Below are 22,580 nucleotides of genomic sequence, written 5' to 3' on the forward strand. Positions count from 1 at the left end.
AGCGATAAGAGAAACGATCTAGCGACGCTTTGGTATTATCAAAGGATCAAGTGTTTATACCGGCGCAACGAGACGCGGGAAGTGAACATTTTGATTTATCAGTAGAAGATATTCTATGTATCCATTTAATGAAAGAAGATATATAGGAAATATCAGCTGCTAAGTTCAAGGTTAATATAACTTAAATATGTACAAAATTAAACACATTTCTCATCCCAAAGATAGTATAAATTCATTGTGTTGTGATTGGTTCTTGTAATCACATAACATATGACGAATAAATACACAACTGATCAATTTGTCAACATCTACAATAATTAATTTAATAAGCCGAAATAATAATAAATCGATTAATATTCGGATATATTGATAACCACCGGTATTTATACAAATTAATATTATCTTAATCAGAATTCATATGAACGACAAGAGCGAAGAAAATGGAACTTTGCTTTTTCGTCGCTTTTATCGTGTATCTTCGCTTTTATCGTTACTTCAACATGCACACCCAGAGCCTTCTTTAGTTACAAGCCGGGGCCATACGTCGGCAACACTGTAATTAACTGTCACCCGGAGGCTGACCGTACAGTACACGTGTTTGTGCTAATGCCGATTTCCAATGTAAATTAATGTTACAATATAAGTGTGTGTCGTTGGAATTATGTTTGCGGTCGTACCAAACGTTAATTGTTGATGTATTATAAACTAAATGCGTGTTGGTGATAAAAAAAAAAACAAGACAATAAATGAAAATAAAATGGTTGCAGTCTTTGGGAATTTTTACGGTTATGGATGACAAAGTAATTGACTATTCTATTAAATATTGTATAACCACATTTTTTATATTCTTATTTGTGGTTTGTGTGTATCAGAATTCTAGTCAAATTGTAGGGTCTCGCCTGCTATATCAATAAAGTTACGCCGTTGGTTTTCAAAGTCATTGTAAACAGCTGTTTTGTGATCCCATAAATGTTGCAGTTTTGTTGAAGATTCGGAATGCCTGCTATACGTCAGAACTATCTATAATTTGTAGATGCATATAATCACTTTGTTGGTTTGGTCAATGTTACTTATGTCCCGCCCACTATAGAAACATAGGCCAATTTTACACATATTTAGTATTAACTTGTTGCTTCTTTGACAGGTTAGGTTTGGTTAGTTTAGGTTTTAGTTATAGCCTACCTTGCATATACGATTATAGCGCAACATTGGCAGTGATAAAAGTGAAATATTCGTTCAGTGAGCGTTGGATACTCTACATTCACCCACTTGGTATTTACAGGATTTAAAGTCCACTGAGTTTACGCTAATTGATACATACATGTACTTAATAGATAATGTTGCATTTTGTTACGTATTATGTTGAAGGGATGTGTTTTCTTTTTTTCATAGATTGTTTTACTTGGCTTAACTGTATTTACATCCTCATACTTTTATTATAATAGGAATGTCAATAGTTTCTTCTGTTTACATTTTATTTTAGGCCTATTTGCATAATTCACATTCTTAGCTTGTTTTCTGTAGTTATATTTATTTAAAATTATATTTTAAAAAGTTTATAACAAATAATTTAGGATAACAGTATTGTTATGGTGACTGGCCAGGTTCAAATTAAAACTGGCTTCCTGGACATCTGAAATATTTATAGAAAAGCACGACATAATCACATGAAATTAAAATGCATATGATATCCTACACCTTTCATGTCAGAGGTGAAACAACATTAAGCGGCAAAACATTGTCAATTTACTAGGCACATAATGGTTAATTGATTGGAATAGGGTATTGCGAAAGTACGTCATTATTTTATTAATTTTTGGTACAAGTAACATTTCTTTAAGTATTTATTTATTTTCCCTTGTACCATCAATAAAAAAACAAGTATGTTTTTATTTTTTTTTTTTAATTATAAGTGTAGTTGCTACGACACATAGGCACACAGCACTTTCTAGGCATCTGAAATATTTGTAGAAAAACACGATAGATAATCGCATAAGATAATATTAAAATATATCCTAAACCTTTCACAGATGAAACACCATTAAGTCTCAAAACATTGTCAATTTGTTAACTGAATGGAACTTAAGAATACTGCGTAGGAACTTACGTCTTTATTGCATTATTGATTTTATTATTTTCGGTGCAAGGAATATCTTTTTTATTTATTTATTTACCTTCGTACTATAAAAACATGTTTTTTTTTGTAATTATTTTAAGTGGCAGCCTTTGTATGTAAGTAGCCCACTTACGCCGTATAGCTAATTGATTGCAATAAAACACTATTTTCGTACCCGTAATAATTTACATCATTATCTGAATCTTGATCTTACCTTTGTGCATGAAGTAATATTGAAAAAATACGCGTTACGTATAACGAAAGCAATGAGCAAACACAATATCACTCTAAAATCTCCCGCCTCCACTCTGCGTTGCCAAACCTACCCATGCCCCGGCTTGTAACTAAAGAAGGCTCTGGCACACCTCAATGACAATGCATACTTCAATTCTCTCTGATATAGCATCGCTGCTTCTTTTATTGTTTATCGTCGTTCCAACGTGTCCGTACCCTTAGTGGGAATAAATTTGAGACCTAAAAATTCAGTGTTAAATGCATCAGTTAGGTAACCAATTGCAGAATCTTCTGCACAATCTTGAATGTTTAAATTCTGAATAATATTTATATAGATGTCGTTTAAATGATTTGCAATTGATTTTGGGTTATCTATTGATTGATTGATTGATTTATTGATATAGTTCACAAGTACAAAACTTAATAATATAACAAAAGATCTATAAACAAATGTAGTTCTACATACTATATATACAATTTCCTAGACTCATTATTTTAAAGCAAATCTCAATAATTTATTGGTTCAAACTTGCACTTACGTCTGGTTTTAGTGCATGTTTAAACCAATAATGATAACCATTAAGACATTAAACCTTATTTATCTGCTCCTTTTCACAATTTAATTGTAATTATTTAGGTCTTACTTCACATAATAACTTATTATTCCAAAAAAATGTGATCAGATGTCGACATAATGTAAGTCATGAACCTGAATTAGCTGACTCGATACATTCTATATGTAGGTTAATCTTTATTTCTTACAATATTTCCTTGTCAGCAGAAACGTTTGCGTAACTTCAATGAAGACTATCACATACCCGCTTAAACACAAACTTGCCAAGTTGCTTACATAATCAACCTCAATTCAGTTTCATAATTGTGTCTCATGTACTCATTATCAATTCATTACTATTATAATGCCTACTAAATTTATTATAAATGCAGTATTATTGAAATTAAAACATATTAGTAAAGCAATTTATAAAGTCAAAATTATCTTCTAAACCTTTACTAAATACGAGTAATATAGCTATCGGAATACATTAATAACTACCTTAATTCTCCATTTTCAATTTTTATTATTTTAAAACTTTGACGTAATTCTATCTTATTTACAAAACCTGTCTGCTTATCTAATTTAATTAATAATAAGTGTTTCTAATTTTAGGAAAATTTAGTCTTTGCTGATGCCTATCTCTTAGTAGGTAGTTTCGTTCAGTAACTATAGTTTTGATTGAATCTACTTTATTTCTGACAGAGTTTCTATTTGTCAATTTACCTTTTAATAACTGTTCGTCACCTTCTCCTACTCCATCGGTCGGTAACGCACAGTTCCTCCATACTGCAGCACTTCCTCTCGCGCACTCCGGACTACCAACGGCATGTGGCATTCTTATAAATTGATCGCTGACTTTGCCGGTTGATCCACAATCGCTTCTCCTTGTTGAGTTTTCACTTGCGCGCCTCAGCCTACCCTCACTGGTTGTTCTCTCAGTCTGTGCCTCAGCTCCCCAAACAGCATCTTCACTGGTTCCTGCATCTTCTTCCATACTAGGTTGTCCTTCTTCACTCTTCTTTCTTCTAAAGGGATCTGTGAAAACAGTGTTCTCTAGTTTACTTAGGTATGCTCTAATATCATTCACTCCCGTAAGCTCATCAATTCTTCAATTTGTTATTTCTGATTTCTTCTGCCCACTTGATGAGTTACTATTCTTATCAGTCCTCTCTGCGCTTCTAGACTTCCTGTTTCGTGATGCACTTCTTCTGTTTACGTGTGGTGTAGATGATGCTCTATTTCCACAAGTCTCTATTTCCTTATTTCTGTTCTTGTTACCGCACCTGAATAAATCCTCAATGTTTAGATTATTTAAGGACTCTACGTTAACTATGTTTCCGTTTATCTTCATTTTATCTTTTACTAAAGTTGCCCTAAATCCTTTACCTCGAGCTTCTTTTAATATTGGAATTAACTTCTTTCGTTTCTCTCTAATTTCTTTTGCAAAGTCATTTTCTATGAATATATTTGTTAGAGATGGGTAAAAAATAACACAACAGTTATTTTGGAACTGTTCCGGTCTCGGAACTGTTGCAAAAATGAACAGTAGGTCGGAACCTCCTGTTCCGAAATAACAGTGTTCCGACTCCGAGCTGCTCACTTGCCCAGCTGTTGCGGGCTCGCAGTACCGCGTTGCACAGGGTATGTTCCGACTCTCTCGGAACTGTTGCAAAAATGAACAGTAGGTCGGGACCTCCTGTTCCGAAATAACAGTGTTCCGACTCCGAGCTGCTCACTTGCCCAGCTGTTGCGGGCTCGCAGTACCGCGTTGCACAAGGTATGTTCCGACTCCGAGATAACAGTCGGAACGTCGGAGCTTGTTCCGATGAACCGACAGCTGCAGTTACACTGTTCTCGTTGTTCTTTATGTTATACTTGGAACTTCGTTGGATGAAGTTGGTACTTGAAACTCTCACGTGGTTGGAGGGGGGCGCATGGAAATTGAAATCCTTGCGGTGGCGCGAACTTTAATATCAACATTTGTAAGACTGGCCAATCATCTGTAATGTTATAGTAAGTATTTAATAATCTGTAATATTCATTCCCGCTTTATGGTTTATTTCACCATTAGTTGACTAATTCTGTTTTATAAACATTCTACAGAGTCATAAAGTACGCATACTATTATTAATTCATTGATCAGCTGATTCTATACAGAGGTTAAAGTCGTAAATGGTAATGAGTGGTTTAGTTACAATGTCTGTTTGTCGTTTGTTGAGGTTAAGTCTGACAAGCACAAGTTTTTGTGCTATCTTCTCTGATATCAAAGAACGACAAAAATGTTGTAGCATTATTTGTTGGAAACTACCCATATAAGTACTGATTTGGAGAGCGAGGTTTAATGCGAAGTTTAAATTACACTTTGGTAAAGATGCGATTCCAACATTTTACTAACCCACTGCGGGGTTTCCAGGTTTCAGTACTGCCAATATATATTTTTTTTATTTATGAAATTGTAATATTTATTATTATTATTATTATTATTATTATTATTATTATTATTATTATTATAACTGCATTAAGAAAAGTAAAAATAAAAATTAATGATTTGTTTTTTTTTTATTATGTAATAGAGAGAAGAGACATTAGATACCATATGTTTTAAATGTTATGTTATTTTTTTTAGTTGGCTACCATGTCTTTATAACTTTATGTACGAAAACAAAGTGTTGTATTCTGTCCTTGTAGTCAACAGCTGTTTAATTACTAACATTAAGCTTTTGAGTTCTGTCCGCATGCACAGCAATTTTCCAAAATCGATTCGAATGTGCATTGCAGTGCCATCTATAGATAAGAATGTGTACTATGTCATGCCTATGAGTGCTCCAGTGTGAGCAGCATGGTAAAGAGGGAGGGTACTGTACCGTTCGTTTGAACGACTCAACGACTCCGACTCATCACCACTGGTGACTGTTATTTCGGAACTGTTATTTGGAACATAGTATTTTTTCGGAACCGGAACAGTCGGAACTGTTCCGGGAAAAGAACAACTTCGCCCATCACTAATATTTGTGCCTTTGAGTTGACGCGTATTGGCAATGATGTGTTCTTTGATAAAGTAACTGTTCAATTTCACAATAATTGGTCTTTTATTTCCCTTACCTACTCTATAAGCGTTATTTATCGCACTTATGTCCAAGTTTAGACTGAAATACTTAGTTAATAATTCTAACACCACGTAACCAGTATCAATCCCTTTTTCATGATTGCACTCTTCAACACCATAAATTACAATGTTATTAATTCTGATATCATTTTCCCATTTTTTAACTATCGATTTTAACACCGCCTGCTCTTGGATAACCTCCTTTAACTTCTTTTCCACTTCAGTGTACCTGTTTACTAATGTATCTATATCACTTGCTACTTTGTTTAGTAGAACACTTGCCTTCAGTCTGTCTTCTCTCGTTTCTTTCATATAGTTTATCCATTCTCTTTGAAACACTTCATCACTATAGACTCTTCCTTCTGTATCTCCAGGACCAGGGTTTAACTCCACATTTCCAATAATCAGTAGAATTGATAAAACAGCCGCTGCCACAAATGTGTTGATTCTATCCGACACTATTACATTATCATCTTTTGAACATCTGCAACACTGCCTTGCATTGAAGCACCCGATTCGCGCCCTGTAAGAATTTAGGTCGTCGCCCATACCTTCTTCACACGCTAACCTACTTGCATATGCTGCTTACTACACAACGGTTCTCTACGACTGCACTTTGTGAACTGAGTTATCTATTTTACACTAATTGATTTTAATACAAGTAATATTTTCATTCTTTGAATATCGATTATTTTCATTTTTAATAATATCCCAAATAGTTTTAATCTTATTATCTAAATTTTGTACTTTTTTTTTTCATTCAAACGTCCCTGGTTGGAAAAAGAAATTTGTCGTTTTATCCAACTGTGCGCAATAATTTTTGCATATTTTTGCAGTGTTAAAATCGCTATTTTTTTTTTTTTTTTTTTTTTAGGTGTCACTTTTCTATGTTGTGTGTCCAAAAAAAAAAAACAACGAAAATGTAATCTTAGTGATCAAATATAAGAATAAAATTCTATTGAACAAACCGCAGACATTTTCAGTCATTAATCTGGAGTTTATAAATCCCCTGTTATTTATATTTTAATTTAATTATAGTATTTTTTAGTCGAACTCGGTTTTGTAATATTTTTCTGTTGGTTACAGTGGTCACAGGTCCTTTGATCGTAGCGGAAGCTTCTCGGCTGGAATGATGTATTCCACATTTTTAACGAGTATGTGAAGATATCACTAATTTCGTCAGTTTTCATTTTAATAATTCATAGAGGTGAATATGTTTCCGTGTATTGCCAGCTTTTAGACTTCACTGTAATTTGAGTCTTATTTGCTTATCAGAATTTTACAATAATTGAAATGTTTTGTGGCTGTGATAAAATTATTGAAAATTGCTGGAAATTGCAATATTCATTGCATTGGCGGGTGGAGACTCTACCTTGTCCCAATTGACAATTAATGTGCTATTCTGTAATGCATATTTTTCATACATTTCCTGTTGCAGTTAAGGAGGGGCCACGCGTAGTTACTTGTATATTCAGCAATCGCGTAATTTTCTTACATTTTCCTTTCAGTTGTAATGAATGCTATCAAGACGGAAGTTGAGGTCGAGCCTGTGACAGTACAGTCGTGTGATGACGCAGTCACTGAAGAGGCAAATCCTCCACCAGATGTGAGGCTATTTTTTACTCTCTTGTATAATTCATTCGTAAATTTCTAAGCGAATATGTAAGCTTACACCGCTACAATTATTTTGTAGTTATGAACTCCATGTTCTCAGTATGGGAGATCCATTTATACAGTAAATATTGAATACAGAAACAAAGAAACTAAACCTGACCTGACTACTGAGGGTCCATATCTGTGGAGTAATGGTTAGCGCGTCTGACCGCAAAAGCAGATGGCCGAGATTCGCAATCCCAGTCGGGACAAGTTACCTGGTTGAGGTTTTGGTGAAACGAGCGTTGAGCGACTTCCGCCGATTTTGGAATAGATACAGAAGCACTTGAACTGCCAACATAGAAAACAAAAAATCACACTCAATCGCTTTCACTTTCATCTTGATGGGATAATAAAAGCCTAAACTAACGTAACCTAACCTAACCGCGTTGGTGTCTATTCCAAAATCGGCGGAAGTGGCTCAACGCTCGTTTAACCGAGGTTTTTTCTGCGGTTTTCCCTCAACCCAATCAGAGGAAATGCTGGGTAGCATACGCTAATGTAATAATTGAGTATAGAATTGAGACACAGGATCCAAACATCGCCTACCTTATTGCATAATCCAGTAACCCTTTGCTTCAAATAAATTCAAGTTAACAGCTTTTCCTTATTTCTCAGTGACAAACTAGTTGTAATAATATTTTTTTTTTATTTCAGATATAATAAATTATATTATAAAATAATATAATACATTATATAATTATGTATAAAATTCGTTTAATATTTTTGTATAATATAGGTTTATGGTTTTACTTATCATAAGAGTTTTGTTTTTCCATTTTCAATGCTATCAAATCATTACATATTTTAATTGTTGTTGAGGTCAACGTCTCAACTCTCATTATAAAGGAACTCTAGAATCTAGACATTACAGTTAATGACGTATTTATTATTTCATGGATCCAATTTATTTTATTTGAGTACATAATGTACCTAAATGAATTAATTATATGTGTTATATTTCCGCACTGTCTGGTGTGATATCAACGCCAACTCTAAGGCGCTTATTCCGTCGGATCCCGGCCAACTAGTCACTCATATCGAGTGCACCTCAGCACATGTGTGGACTTCGGTCCTACGTTCATAGACATCTATGATGTAGTGCAGAGGGCGGCCACTAGAGGGAACCCAAGAGTTGGAGCTTAATCTGAGACGATTCTGTCTAGCGCCGGGGTTGTATCCAGTGTGGCTTAGTGGATAAAGCATCAGCACTTAGAGCTGAAAACCCGGGTTCAAATCCCGGCACCGGAGAGAATTTTTCTCCGTTTCGTTACTCTTTCATCGTATGATGACGCAGAATATCTGCATGGAAATATCATATGTACTTCGGTACATTAAAATAATATATATCTAAGGAGAAAGCAGAATCTCACGCTCTAGCTGGCTACATCAAAGGTACCGATGCGAAGTGTCCATACTTATTTACCTATAAGCTTGTCACACTTTTAAAATGAAATAAATTCTATAAACGAAAGAGGTTTATTTATTTAATTACTGTTATTTTGAAGCACACTTATTGGCATTATGTATGGAAGAGAACGTTAGTTAAATACCTGCTAAGGCTTCGTTGGGTTGCGCAAATACAGGTCTTTCAATTTTTAACAAGAAACATAAACCAGGCTGAATTTCGTGAATAACGCACTTGATATTGTTCCTTATGTCATTAACTATTTATGGTTTGTTGGCATAAACCCATTATTTAACATTACCCCATTAAGAAGTAACCCAGCAGCATTAAATCACATGATCTTGGGTGCCAGTTAACATCACCACCATGCGAAATGATGAAGCCTCTGAACTTTTCCCTCAAAAGGTCGACTGTTTGGTGAGCAGTATGACATGTGGCGCTATCTTGCAGAAACAAGATGTTTCTGAGATCCATACCTTCCAATTGTGATCAAAAAATATAATCCCTTATCATAGCCCGATATCTTACACGCATTGTATACTTCACATAATGCATGGAATGCTAGGCAAATGGTTGACTTTCTTCTAATAATAAATTTGAATGATTTCTACACATTCTGAAATGGTGTAACGTTTCATGATTATGTGTCAGCAACAACTGTAACCATGGAAAAAATATTATGTTATGTTTTATTTAACGACGTTCGCAACTGCAGAGGTTATATCAGCGTCGCCGGATGTGCCAGAATTTTGTCCTGCAGGAGTTCTTTTACATGCCGGTAAATCTACTGACATGAGCCTGTCGCATTTAAGCACACATAAATGCCATCGACCTGGCCCGGGATCGAACCTGCAACCTTGGGCATAGAAGGCCAGCGCTATACCAACTCGCCAACCAGGTCGATTACCATGGAAAAAATGTGACTGCTTTAGCTTCATAAACATGGCAACTGTTATATGTTTTTTTTTATTTTAGTATGTTATTTTAAGACGCTTTATCAACATCTTAGGTTATTTAGCGTCTGAATGAGATGAAAGTGATAATGCCGGTAAAATGAGTCTGGGGTCCAGCACCGAAAGCTACGCAGCATTTGCTCATATGGGGTTGAGGGAAAACCCCGGAGAAAACCTCAACGAGGTAACTTGCCCCGAGTCCACACCTGTAGAGTAAGAGTCAGCGCGTCCGGGCGCGAAACCAGGTGGCCCGGGTTCGAATCCCGGTCAGGGCAAGTTATCTGATTGAGGTTTTTTCCGGGGTTTTCCCTCAACCCAATACGAGCAAATGCTGGGTAACTTCCGGTGTTGGACCCCGGACTCATTTCACTGGCATTATCACCTTCATATCATTCAGACGCTAAATAACCTAGATGTTTATACAGCGTTGTAAAATAACCCAATAAAATAAAAAAAACTTGCTCCGACCGGGAATCGAACCCGGGCCACCTGGTTTAGCGGTCAGACGCGCTAACCGTTACTCCACAGTTGTGCACTGTTATATGTTAAATGTAGGACACTCTTATTTGAAGACCCTATATTTACATTATCTAAAAAGCAAAATATTTAGCTTTATGCATTTTCTTTTATGTTTTTAACAAAAACATTCAATTACTTCATTTCAATTTATCTTTTCAAGTTAGACAGTTGTTCTTACAATAAATTTATATATCTGCACAACGAAATGCTATTATGGTTTTGCTTTATGTATTTCCTTGTATGTTTTGTTTTTGTGTTTTGCAATAAGCAGGGAAATGTCTGAAACAATAATTTAATTTTCCTAAAACAACTTACCTCATTCACGACAGATTGCTCTAAATTCTCTATTAGTTATATATAATCATCTCATATAGAACTAATATATGTTTGAGCATGCCTGGTGTTGTAGTCTGGTTCAATTTTTTATATATAACAGAGTGTCCATATACTAAGCATTTGTGACGTTCGTGAGTTTGAACAGAAAGAAGCCATTCCTTTCATTGGGAACCTTGAATTAATTTAAATGCAGTTCTGTTCTCTTTGTAAATAGTTCTCTTATTGCAGCATAAAATACTTAAGTCTCCAGTAATTTCATACCTAGATAATTATTCTACGTATAATTTATACTTCAGGAAGTAGTACTTTTTTTTCTGAAATTCTACAATAAATTGTCATGTCTTTATTAATCACGTAATGTTTTAACACTTTGATTTTATTGTAACTGTAAATTTAATATTAATTATAATTTTAATTTCAATTGTATTCTTGATATTGTAGTTGTAATCGCCAGTAGAGGGGAAAGTAAGGCCTAAAGACCTCATCTCTCCTAGATAAAGTTAATTAATTAATTAATAAAGAAGTAAAGAAATAAAGAAAGAAAATAGAAACAAACAAACAAATAAATAAAACAATAAAGAAAAAATAAATGAAAGAATGAAATAAGACCGGTTACTAAATACGTAGCTGAGTAATAAGTAAGTCAATGAATGAATTAATGAATAAATGAAGAAATACATGAATATCGAATCAGTAGACCTATCCATTTTACAAACCGCAGCAATATTACTGCTTGGTTGCACTAGGTTTATGGGCACGACATTGTCTGTTGACATTTGCAAGAGCTTTCCAGCACATGCACACCTATTCCCCCGGGCACAATTAGGCAAAATGCCCACCCAAAGATCTTGTATAGTTATTATATATAAGGTCTTTGATCAAACTGTCTTCCATATGGCGTAATAAAATTCTTGTTTCAATTGTCTATACAGAGATGCCTCCACTAAGTAGCAATGTATTTCTCGCTGTAGTGTGAAGACATAAGCAATGCTAGCTGTCTCCATACATATTACGTATACTGTTTTCGTTGTAAGAAAAATCCTAATGTAAACATAAGCATGTTGCTGTCATACCCGTGATTGGTTCCCAGTCGAAACACTCACATGACGCAGAAAAATATAGTTCGTATTTGGAAACCATAATCTTATATGTTTGAAAATAAAAAATTGAATTCTAGTTGTTAAATACAATGAAACATATAACTTCACTCATATGTAAAACGCTATGTAAAAGAAAAGCTAATTATATATTTTGTTATGTACTATGAACGCGGATGAATACCAACAGTAATACCGAGGTAGTCTGTTCTTGTAACAAGCTGGCGTCACTTGAGCTCGTAGTTGTTCACGTAAGCACGTGGTACTGAAGCATGGCTTCTGCATCCTCGGTGTGTTTGGTTATTAAACATAAGAGTGGAAACGCTCTGAAAAGCGAATAAAAACAAATAGTCTTAAATGTATATAATACATTAAGTGAGTTTTAATTACAGTAATTATAAAGTAAATGTTTCCTAAGCAAACGATTGCATAGAAGTGAGGTTAGGCCTATTTTACGAGTAACGGGAAATGTTTAACATGAAACAGAATGTACAACAGTAGGCGGCAACACGTACTGAGGATCTATGGCGCCAAACAGCGGCCAATGAAGCCTCACTTCAGTCACGTGCTATTGTTTACATTAGGATTTTTCTTACAGCGAAAACATTATAGTTCTCGGTGTTGTGCGTTAAGGGTCTTAACTGTTACATGCGGGAGGAAGTGTTTATATACGATCACAGCTGAGCTAAGAATATATGTGCCATTGCTGTTTTTACTTACCTTGGGGGGCAGAAATGTGGGTGACATATTCAGTTCCATTCGACTGTTCAAATTTGATAGTGAGTAGAAAATAATTCAAAATAAACGTTATGGAACTGTCAGAAGTCCGTTCTTTGCTTGTGACAACTTTAATTTCCTGCTTTACGACAGCGGTGGCGAAAATGTAATTGTGCGCCGAGCCACTGTGTAATCTGCAATGTGCATAGCACCTATGGAGGGAGTGAACACCCGAAGGGGAAGTGAAGCAACTGTCTGACTTTTTAACGGATTTTCATTTTCCTTATGGCAAGCACTTCAATATAATTTTATACAGTACAAGGCTACAAACTAATGTTTAGTACGTGTAACGAAGAAAGAAATGAACAATATCACGACCTAAAATTAACTGTCTTCGGAATGTGTCTGCGACAAAGTTTCAAAATCAGGAATTATGTCACTTACTGCCAGTCGTAGTTGATCACGAAGGTATTTGTCTGTCAGTCATGATCTAAATTTGGTTTTTACTATTTTAATTATTGAAAATAATTTTTCACAAACGTAAGTTGTAGCAAACGTGGCTTCAACAGAGCAAGCGAAAGAACGAATCTTCGGATATTTATATTTTGGCAAAGATTTGAAAGTTCAACATTTGTCAAGTCCTTACATCTAGCTTTCATTTGACATCACATAGTAAATTAGTGAGTTCAAAGTGAAAGTGTCGACGTACAGAGATGATGATGATGATGATGATGATAACAACACTTAACCTTTTAATATTTCATCAGTAACATGTAGTATAATGCCGTTTTATGTTATACAACCGTTTTCCTCGTAATACTTGTGAACAAATCATACATTTAATATTCTCATGATATTGACAGCAAAAAAATGCGTCCTCCCATCCTACTTGAAACTTTCGTACATGGTTTCGAGAGAGATATATGCCACTCGCAGGTCAGAGACAAATACAAATGGAACGGAGTTTGACTCCAGTGAGTGAGAGTGTGCGGGTTGGCGGAGGTTAGAAGCAAGCGAAATCCACAGCTATCACTGCGAGCCACATTGTCTCGCGAGTCACGTCCTAGCCATGGCTGCTTTACGACATCAGAATGATTACAGGTTGAATTACATAACATACCTACTGTCGATTATAATGATGGTTAGCGCATCTGGCCGCGAAACCATGTGACCTGGATTCGATTCCCGGTTGGGGCAAGTTACCTGGTTGAGGTTTCTTCTGGGGTTTTTCCTCAACCCAAAATAAGCAAATGCTGGGTAACTTTCGGTGCTGGACCCTGGACTCATTTCACCGGCATTATCACCTTCAGCTCATTCAGACGCTAAATAACCTAAGCTGTTGATAAAAGGGTCGTAAAATAACCTACTAAAAAATTGATTACAATGACACCCTCACAGGATACTGTGTGCCATGCCATAAAGATGAACCCAGTGATGCTGATTGAATTGTATGTAATTTTGCTTTATCCCCTGTGTTGCTCATTTCCAAAGAAATAGCACCAAGTGTCATCATGCATAGCCTGCATTATGGGCTGCAACAAATGAATTGATCTTGCTTCAAAATGTAATGGATGATAAATTTGTCGTATCTTTGTATTCCACAGGAAGACTTTGCAGTGGACAGCAAGGACTCCAACTGTGGGTTGAAATGGGAAATCAAAATTGAGGAAACTGCAGTGCCAATCACATTTCCTGTGATAAAGTGTGAACCTGAGGTCAGTGAAGTTTATTAATTATTCTTTTCTTAACTTTCTTGGTATTGAGTTCATGTACTGTCCTTTTTCTATCACTGTTTTTACAAAGCTTAACAATGGTTTGAATGACATGATTGAGCCTTGAAGATTTGAACACAATATTTGTTTCTTCTTATGATATGATGCAGTGATATATTTGCTTTCGTTTCGAAGAGAATTTTAATCAAATACTTCAGATTCAGTGGTTCTTATAATTTATCATTATTTACACCCTCTATATGAGGTGGTAGAAGGTTGCTAGGGAACACTTCCATTAGAATGGAAAATGACTGGAGTTATGAAATAAGGAGGAAAAGACGGGTTTTGGTCCCTTTCCTTAAAGAAGCTAGGAAAAGAGGTCAATTTGCAAGACTGCTTAGAGAAAAATTAAAGATTAACAATTTGATCTTTAGTGTAGAACAATGTCTCGGAAGCATTAGTAGATTCAGAATAAATTGGAGAGAAATAGAAGAGTCTCAAAGGAGAAGATTAGGGGGGATTAGTGTCGATAAGTATAGGAAATGATATCAGCTTGGCCCAAGCTGCTTGGGCAATATTAATGAAAATAGCAAAGTAAGTGCACCACAGAGTTCAACAGTCAGACACGGATGCTGAAACAAGAAACTTTAAGTGATTGAGAGAAGCCTGGGACGTCATCCGACAAGGAGGAAATATCAATTTGTAGCGGAATTCTACAAACATGTCGGAATTTGGGCAGTCAGCATTTGGGGACGATTCCAAGGCGATTACGAGAGTTGCAGAGTCGGTTAAAAAAACAAGACAGTCGAAGAAAAATTGAACGGATCCAGAGAGCAGTGATGAAGGAAGAGGGGTGGAGAAAAGAAGAAACATTATGATTTAAGGAGTTTTTGTAGTAGGGAAGTAGTGGGAGAAAATAGAAAGATAAAGTAGATAGTGGGAGGGGACAAGGATATCAATAGCAATCGAAGTGAAGTGAAGTGAAGTAAGGGGAAGTTATAAGTGTGGGGGCCAGTAGTGGAGAAGTGGAGAAATAATACGAGGCATGTTCTTAAAGTAAGTTCCAAAAGGGTATAGTAAGTAAATGGGAAGATATTTACAAACCATTTTTGTTTCATTGTATCTCCACACTTCAATTACTTCTCAACATAATCTCCACCATTATTCAGGCATTTATCGAGTTGTGGCACAAGTCTTGCTATCCCCTCATTGTAGAATTTGCCCACCTGCGATGCGAACCACTCCTGCACTGCTGTTTTCTCTTCATCGTCGCCATCAAAACGTTGACCATCGAGGAACTTCTTGAGGTGCAGGAAGAGATGAAAGTCACTCGGAGCAAAATCCAGGCTGTAGGGGCGATGGTCAATTTGTTCCGAGCCAAATTTCGAGATGAGATTTTGGGTGTCACGAGGTGTGTGTGTCCGAGCGTTGTCATGAAGCAACACAACTTCGTCGGTCAGCATCCCATGTCTCTTGTTCTGAATTGCGCGACGGAGCTTCTTCAAGGTCTGACAATAGGTTTCTCTATTAATGGTTTCACCCCGAGGCAAGATTTCAATGAGTAGGACTCCTTTTCTGTCCCAAAAAACAGTGCACATGATCTTGAGTGTTCACATGGTTTGTTTGAATTTATTTTTCCTTGGTTCTTCATAGTTCTCAGTTCTACAGTTACCCGGATAATTTAATACAACCTCCTTGAATGCAAACCAGGCGACTTTCTCGTTTCCTTCCAATAAATATTCGAAGTAATTATCCTTCATTATTTCTCTAATTTGTGGTCCATTGAAAACTACCTCTTTTATTTTTGAGTCGCTAATAGCAGGAAATTTTTCCTGGATATGTTTAAATGCTTCAGTTTTAGGATATATCCCTTTAACAAAATGCTTCATTTTACCCTAACTTAATGTGTAAAGGAAGTAAAATTAGTTTTCTTTGAGGTACAAGGGGTTGATGTATAATATTTTTCTTCTCTGGCTCTCTAGTGTTGGTCGCTTTATTTTATAATGCTTATCTCGAGCGGGATTGCCTATTTGAACAGAAAGCAGCAAAATTTTGTGTAGCTTAATTACATTCCAAGAAGCAATGCTACAACCTTCAAATCTGCAGTATATGTAAATCATTCGTACTTCGAATATTGTCGTTAAAACATACTTTAAAGAAATACACGTCTTAAACAGAACACTAACACCACGGAAATCTTATAAACTGAAGCGATTTCATATGGCGAACCTGTTTCTCTCCCTCCAGATGGAACAGAAAAGGGCAATAAAACAATTTCTGCTGCTAGTAATGGTTTTGATAGAGTGGTCTATTGCAAAATATGAACTACAGTAATGTAATCAAAGCTCACAGCAAAGAAATGAACATCTCAAGTGGAATAAGGTAAACTCAAGTGAATTCATACTGCGAACCTGTTTTACTCCCTCCAAATCGACTCGTAGGAGGGCAATTAAACAATTTCAGTTTCTGCAAGTGCTTCTAACATGGTAGCCTACTTATACTAATATTGTTTTCACATAATGGGTCGTCATATTTCTAAATCAAAGTAGTTACATACGAAATACGGTGATTTTTTAAATAAAATGCATAGAAAATCAATTATATATTGCATCTCGAAAATTGGAACTGATGGAATATTTTGCTTGTTATGTTTGAATTCACGAAGTCGAAATTACTAAGACTTTGTTAGTTTTATGTCTGGCGCAAAATGACTGTTGACCAGTGTTATTTAACAATAAATAGCAACAATTCTCATTTTATCACTTTTTATTTTACGCTTTCCCAAATGGATCACCTTATATTTCAATGTTTCAGAGCTTTTGAATCTCCCGCATCAATCGTCTCTGTTATATGATCTTATTTTCAGGAAGAGACGTTTGGCACAATTAGAGTAAAACAGGAAGTAGTGACGGAGGAATCTGAAGCCTTGACTGAGAGGTGAGTGTCTCGAACATGTGTTTAATTTATGCTTGGCTTTGCTGCTAATATATGTGTAGAGGGAGGACATTAATGTTCTTCTGCAGTTGTCGATTATGGATGTTGTGATAGTGTTAGTGATGACAGAGAGGGTCTCAGAACAATGAATTGTGGAGTATATGAACTCATACAACCTTGACATGGGAGCCAGCGTTAGCCGATGTAGAACATTTATTAGAAGTAATTTCATTTTGTTGGAATTTTGACCGATAAGCAAATCTAATGCTTATCTACTAATATAATATTAATATGTTACAATTTATTCATCATGAACGTTTTCGGCATATTTATGCCATCTTCAGATGTTAAAAAATTGTCTTTGTACATGCTTAATATATGCCACAATGGTGAAACATGAGTAAAAGCGACATAATCGTTGTGTACATTTAAATGAACTTATGAATTACAGTGTTCACACAGCTGTTGATTATACACTGTCACTTCGTAATGAATGAAAACACACACACTGGATGAATGCAACAACTAAACCAGAGGTATAAATATAAGCATTAACACACTAGCAGATGATGCTTGATAAAATTCAAAGGTGAATGTCATTAATGTCAATCACTTAGTTTACATCGTCTCTAAACACACACCTTCATCTCAAAGAGCAGAAATAACTAAAATGCTCTCTCAATTATTATCACTCAATAAAAGAACTGTATTCCAATGGATACCATCCCATTGTGGAATCCTGGGAAACGAGAATGCGGATGCTTTAGCAAAGAAGGTCAGCACTGCTACTTACAGACCTGTTACTAAATCTACGTATTACTCAACAAACAAAATTTGATAACTCAATCCCAAGGGAAAAAATGGAACTCTCTGCATCATAATCCACAGTTAATTCCCGATTTACCACGAAAATCGTCTGTAGCTGCATTTAGATTGGCAATAGGCCATGATTGTTTGGCCAAACATCTACATAGAATTTGAATATATCAGTCCCCTAACTGCCCATTGTGCAACTCAAACCAAGAAATGGATTCGGAACACCTCAAAATCTGTGCTTCAGTAGCTAGTCATGATAATATCTTTGAAAAATATTGGAGTGCAAGAGGTCAAATGACTTTATTGTCAAACGCCTGGCATTAGAAAACAACAACAACATTTTCAAATAAAACACATTAAAACAATTAAATCTCTGCATTTGTAGTGATTTGTGTTGTATGGTTTTCAGCCATTAGCAATACGTTGGAGTGCGGTGGTGTTATTATTTCGTATCAGCTTACTATGGTTGTGTATTAACAGATTTCACGTTGTCACTTCTCGGAGTTCAGATAGCCAGACATACTGTAAACACGCGAAAATATTAGGACTGTTTGCAAACTAAAGTACTTTTTTGTAATTTCTAGTTCTTAAGGCGAAATTGTAGGAGTAACTTACGTGCAGAAGCATGTATTGTTGTGATGATGTGTTCATATCGGTGTCGCAGCTCTGACTGAAATTCGGGAAGTGCTCACATTAAACAACCTTACGCTAGTGTACATCCAGCAGTACCAGAAGTGGGGTTAGGGGTGAGGAAGCCTGTATGGAGGTTTGCCTAGATTGTTTATATGGAATTAATTTAAATAAATTGAATAGTAGGTTGGAAGTATTACTTATTTGTTCGTTAATGATGGGCTTACCTTGATTACAACTTTTAATTCATTACGAAGTTACAGTGTATAATCAACAGCTGTGTGAACACTGTAATTCATAAGTTCATTTAAATGTACACAACGATTATGTCGCTTGTACTCATGTTTCACCATTGTGGCATATATATTAAGCATGTACAAAGACAATTTTTTAACATCTGAAGATGGCGTAAATATGCCGAAAACGTTCATGATGAATAAATTGTAACATATTAATACTTTATTAGTAGATAAGCATTAGACGGCCCCATTCAATCCAAACCCATTTATTAGAAGATTTGCCAAATTGAGAAGATGCAGACTCTCGTTTCAGAAGTTTCTGATGGTGCGTCAATTTGAGAAACACTTCAGTTTTATCACGAAACTTGTAACTTATGCATTGGAATGTCTGTGCTAAGCTTCTGAAGAAGCCTGAGGATGCTGCTGGGAATGAATTAGTTGTGTAGCAGTTAATATGTTTACGATATGTGGAAATTCCGAAAGTTATCCAAACTCTCTGGGTTCAGTGACATCATATGCTTTTTTTTTTACACCACGCATATTGAGGTCTTGGCTACTTTATGGGTGATTATGCTTAAGTACCCAGGGCCGCCGACAGAATTTATGGGTCCCTAAGAGAAAAGATATAAGAGATCTCCAGAAAAAAAAAAAAAAAAAAAAAAAAAAAAAAAAAATTTGGTGATAATTGGAGGAAGCTAGAAAAGTTAAACCGTTGCAAATATTCTGCTTCAAGAGAACGGAGGTGATGAATCCTTCATTCCAGATATTCCAGTGTGACTGTTTCGATGACGAGGAAGGTCTTTAACAAATTTAAGAAATGTAATGACCATTGCTTATTTTTTTATATTTTCATTTTCATAGGATTTGGAATTGAATGGTTACTTACATCAGCTGTTTGTCTGTGATGATAACGTGAATATGTTAGGAAAAAAAATCCATAACTATAAGGGAAAACACGGGAATTTTACTTGCTTCAAAGAAAGACATAGATTTGGAAGTATATCTCGAAAAGATGAAGTATATGATTATGTCTTATGACCGGAACAGTACGAAATAGAAATACAAAAATTGTAAATTTATCTTTCCAAGAGATGAAAAAATTAAAATATCTTGGAACAACAATAACAAATGAGAAGTAACTAATGGAATCGTAATATGTCACACAAAACAAAATTTTCAGAAAAAGCAAAAAACCTGTATTTTCTAAATTTTTGTAGTAGGAAATAATGAACAAGACATTATATTCTAGTGTTTGCCATGCTTACTGAGATATATGTCACAACTAAAACAATTATAAAAAAAACCATCAAAGTTATTAAACAATCAATGTTGGACAAATTACGTTTTGAAACAATGTCATGGACATATTACACTTCGTTTTATTTTAAGAATCACAGTGAGTTTTATTTCAAAATTTGTAACATAACAGTGATTTTTATTACAAATTTGGCCATGTTAAATATTGCACAATGGTGACAATAGCTGTTTTACTATGAAAAACGACACACTACACTTTTAAAGTCCACTTTTAATGTCTGGTATAATTACACGAGTATGCAGTTTTAATGTAAACCGATTTAAAATCTTGCAAATGAATGAAAATTAATTATAACAAGGTAGTCATTTAACTAAAAAAATGAAAAAAAATATGCGCAACTCTGGTCTGATTTTATAAAAAGTATGTTCATAAGAATTTACAGTAACCGGTAAGTTTCAGATCTTGTAAAGAGGGAAGCATTTTAAAATGAAAAGAAGAATGCAGGGTAATAACAAACAAAACGTACTCCTATATTTAATTATTTTACTCTGGTTCTTATTAAAGACTGAAACCTAATGTAGAATACTCAAGCACGATTTTCACTAAACCTTCATTTTATTATATTATTCCGAAAGAATTAAAGTTTAATGAGTCTGTAATACAAAAAGTTACATCACTTAAATTTTTAGGTTTGGTTGTTGATGAACATTTAACATGGGATAAACTTATTTTGGCTGTCTGTGAGAAAATTGTTCCAATGTCTGGTATTTTGAAAAGGCTTAAAAGATCTTTGCCTATATCTTGTCTCTTGAATGCATATTATGCTTTTATCCATTCTCATTTAATGTATATGTCATTTATTTGGGGACATAATAAGAAAACTGCTTTGAGACCTTTACAATTTATTCAAAATAGAGCTTTAAGAAATTTATTGGGTTTTCATCATTTGACTCCAGTTAAATATCTATATGAATTTTCTTTTGTTGTACCAGTTGAATCAATTATCAAATTAGGTGCTGCCATTTTCATGTACAAAGTTATTAAAAATTTAATACATACTAATATTATATTTCAGTTTAATAAAGATATACATACTTATTAACAAGACAAAAAGACAATATATTCTTTTCTCAGCATAGCTCAGTAACTTATGGAACGAAAGGACTTAACCATTTTTAACAACAACTTTTAACCAACTTCCTTTAGAATATAGAATTTTACCAAATTGCCGGTGTTTTAAGAATTGTTTGAAAATACGTTTTGGAGAAGATTCTTTAATTCTCAGTTGATTTATTTATTTCATGGTTTCAAACTTATTCTTCTTTCTTCCCAAAACTTTATGTCACCTTACTATTTGTTCTTATTTTGCTTTCTTTCTTTAATAAATTCTTGTGTTATTGTTTGTTTTCTCAGACTGTAGTTTCATGACTTTTTCAATTGAATTGGTCATTGTTGAAAGGAACCAAGTCCACTTTTTAAAGTTTTGAGATAATCGAAAAAAAAACTGTTTTGTGAGTAATCTATCGAAGATTAAACCAAAATATATTGTGCACGCAAAATAGAGGCATACAGAATTAGTTTAGACTCTTGAAAATATTCACGCAGTCATTAGAATCTTTTTAATCTAGAAAACATGTCATTGGTCTTAGTGCCTTTCAACATGGAAATGCTGTATTCATAAAAAAGTAAACACGTTTTGACCTATAAAAGAAATTGGGAATTTATTAAATTACCTGTATTGCAAGTATTAAGAAAAAAATCAACTATGAAACATGTTACTTGCATGGTGCAGTATAATATACATTATTTTCACAAAATATAAAGGATGTTTACAGTTGTCATACACCTTTGTAATGGAATAACTCAGAAAACAAAACAAAGTTTTTAAAATATCCATATTATTTGATTGAATTAACCAATATATTATTATTCTTGGGTAAATACAGAACAACAGTACACATAATTACTGTTTTCAATAAAGTAGGTTTTCTTTTCGTTCCAGTGGCCATTGCAATATTTTATCATAGAAATCTTTGCTATCTCCTGATGTAGTAACATAACGATAAACTTTCCTCACATCTCCTGGTTTGCTTGTTTTGATTGGAACTCGTCCTTCAGGATAAACTTTCTGTAATAGGCTAATAAGATTCCTATTTCTCGTCTATTCCGTCTTCCTTTATCTGATACTGTTATCAAGTACAGAATAATCAAATCTGAACATTTAATGTGACAAACAACTAGTAATCAATGGTCAGTCTCTGCACTCATAAAACGCGCGAAATATTGGAGGCAGAAT

At 34.8% G+C, this 22,580-nt stretch overlaps 1 protein-coding gene across 4 annotated transcripts in view; it reads left to right on the plus strand.

Annotated features, from left to right (window-relative positions):
- The window catches only part of LOC138691683 (zinc finger protein 436-like), a 111,937-nt gene that overhangs the window by 82,829 nt on the left and 6,528 nt on the right, over positions 1-22,580 (plus strand). For 2 of the 4 annotated variants that reach the window (XR_011329939.1, XM_069813920.1), the window contains exons 6-9: positions 7,099-7,219; positions 7,521-7,618; positions 14,300-14,410; positions 17,274-17,344. Coding sequence is in view for 2 of the 4 variants with exons in the window: in XM_069813920.1 (XP_069670021.1) it covers positions 7,526-7,618; positions 14,300-14,410; positions 17,274-17,344 (275 nt within the window). In the remaining 2 variants the exon portion in view is untranslated. The remainder of the gene's footprint in view (positions 1-7,098; positions 7,220-7,520; positions 7,619-14,299; positions 14,411-17,273; positions 17,345-22,580) is intronic. The other 2 variants (XR_011329940.1, XM_069813922.1) reach the window with 1 other exon arrangement.

The sequence above is a fragment of the Periplaneta americana genome, chromosome 16, assembly GCF_040183065.1.
Source record: "Periplaneta americana isolate PAMFEO1 chromosome 16, P.americana_PAMFEO1_priV1, whole genome shotgun sequence".
NCBI lineage: Eukaryota > Metazoa > Arthropoda > Insecta > Blattodea > Blattidae > Periplaneta > Periplaneta americana.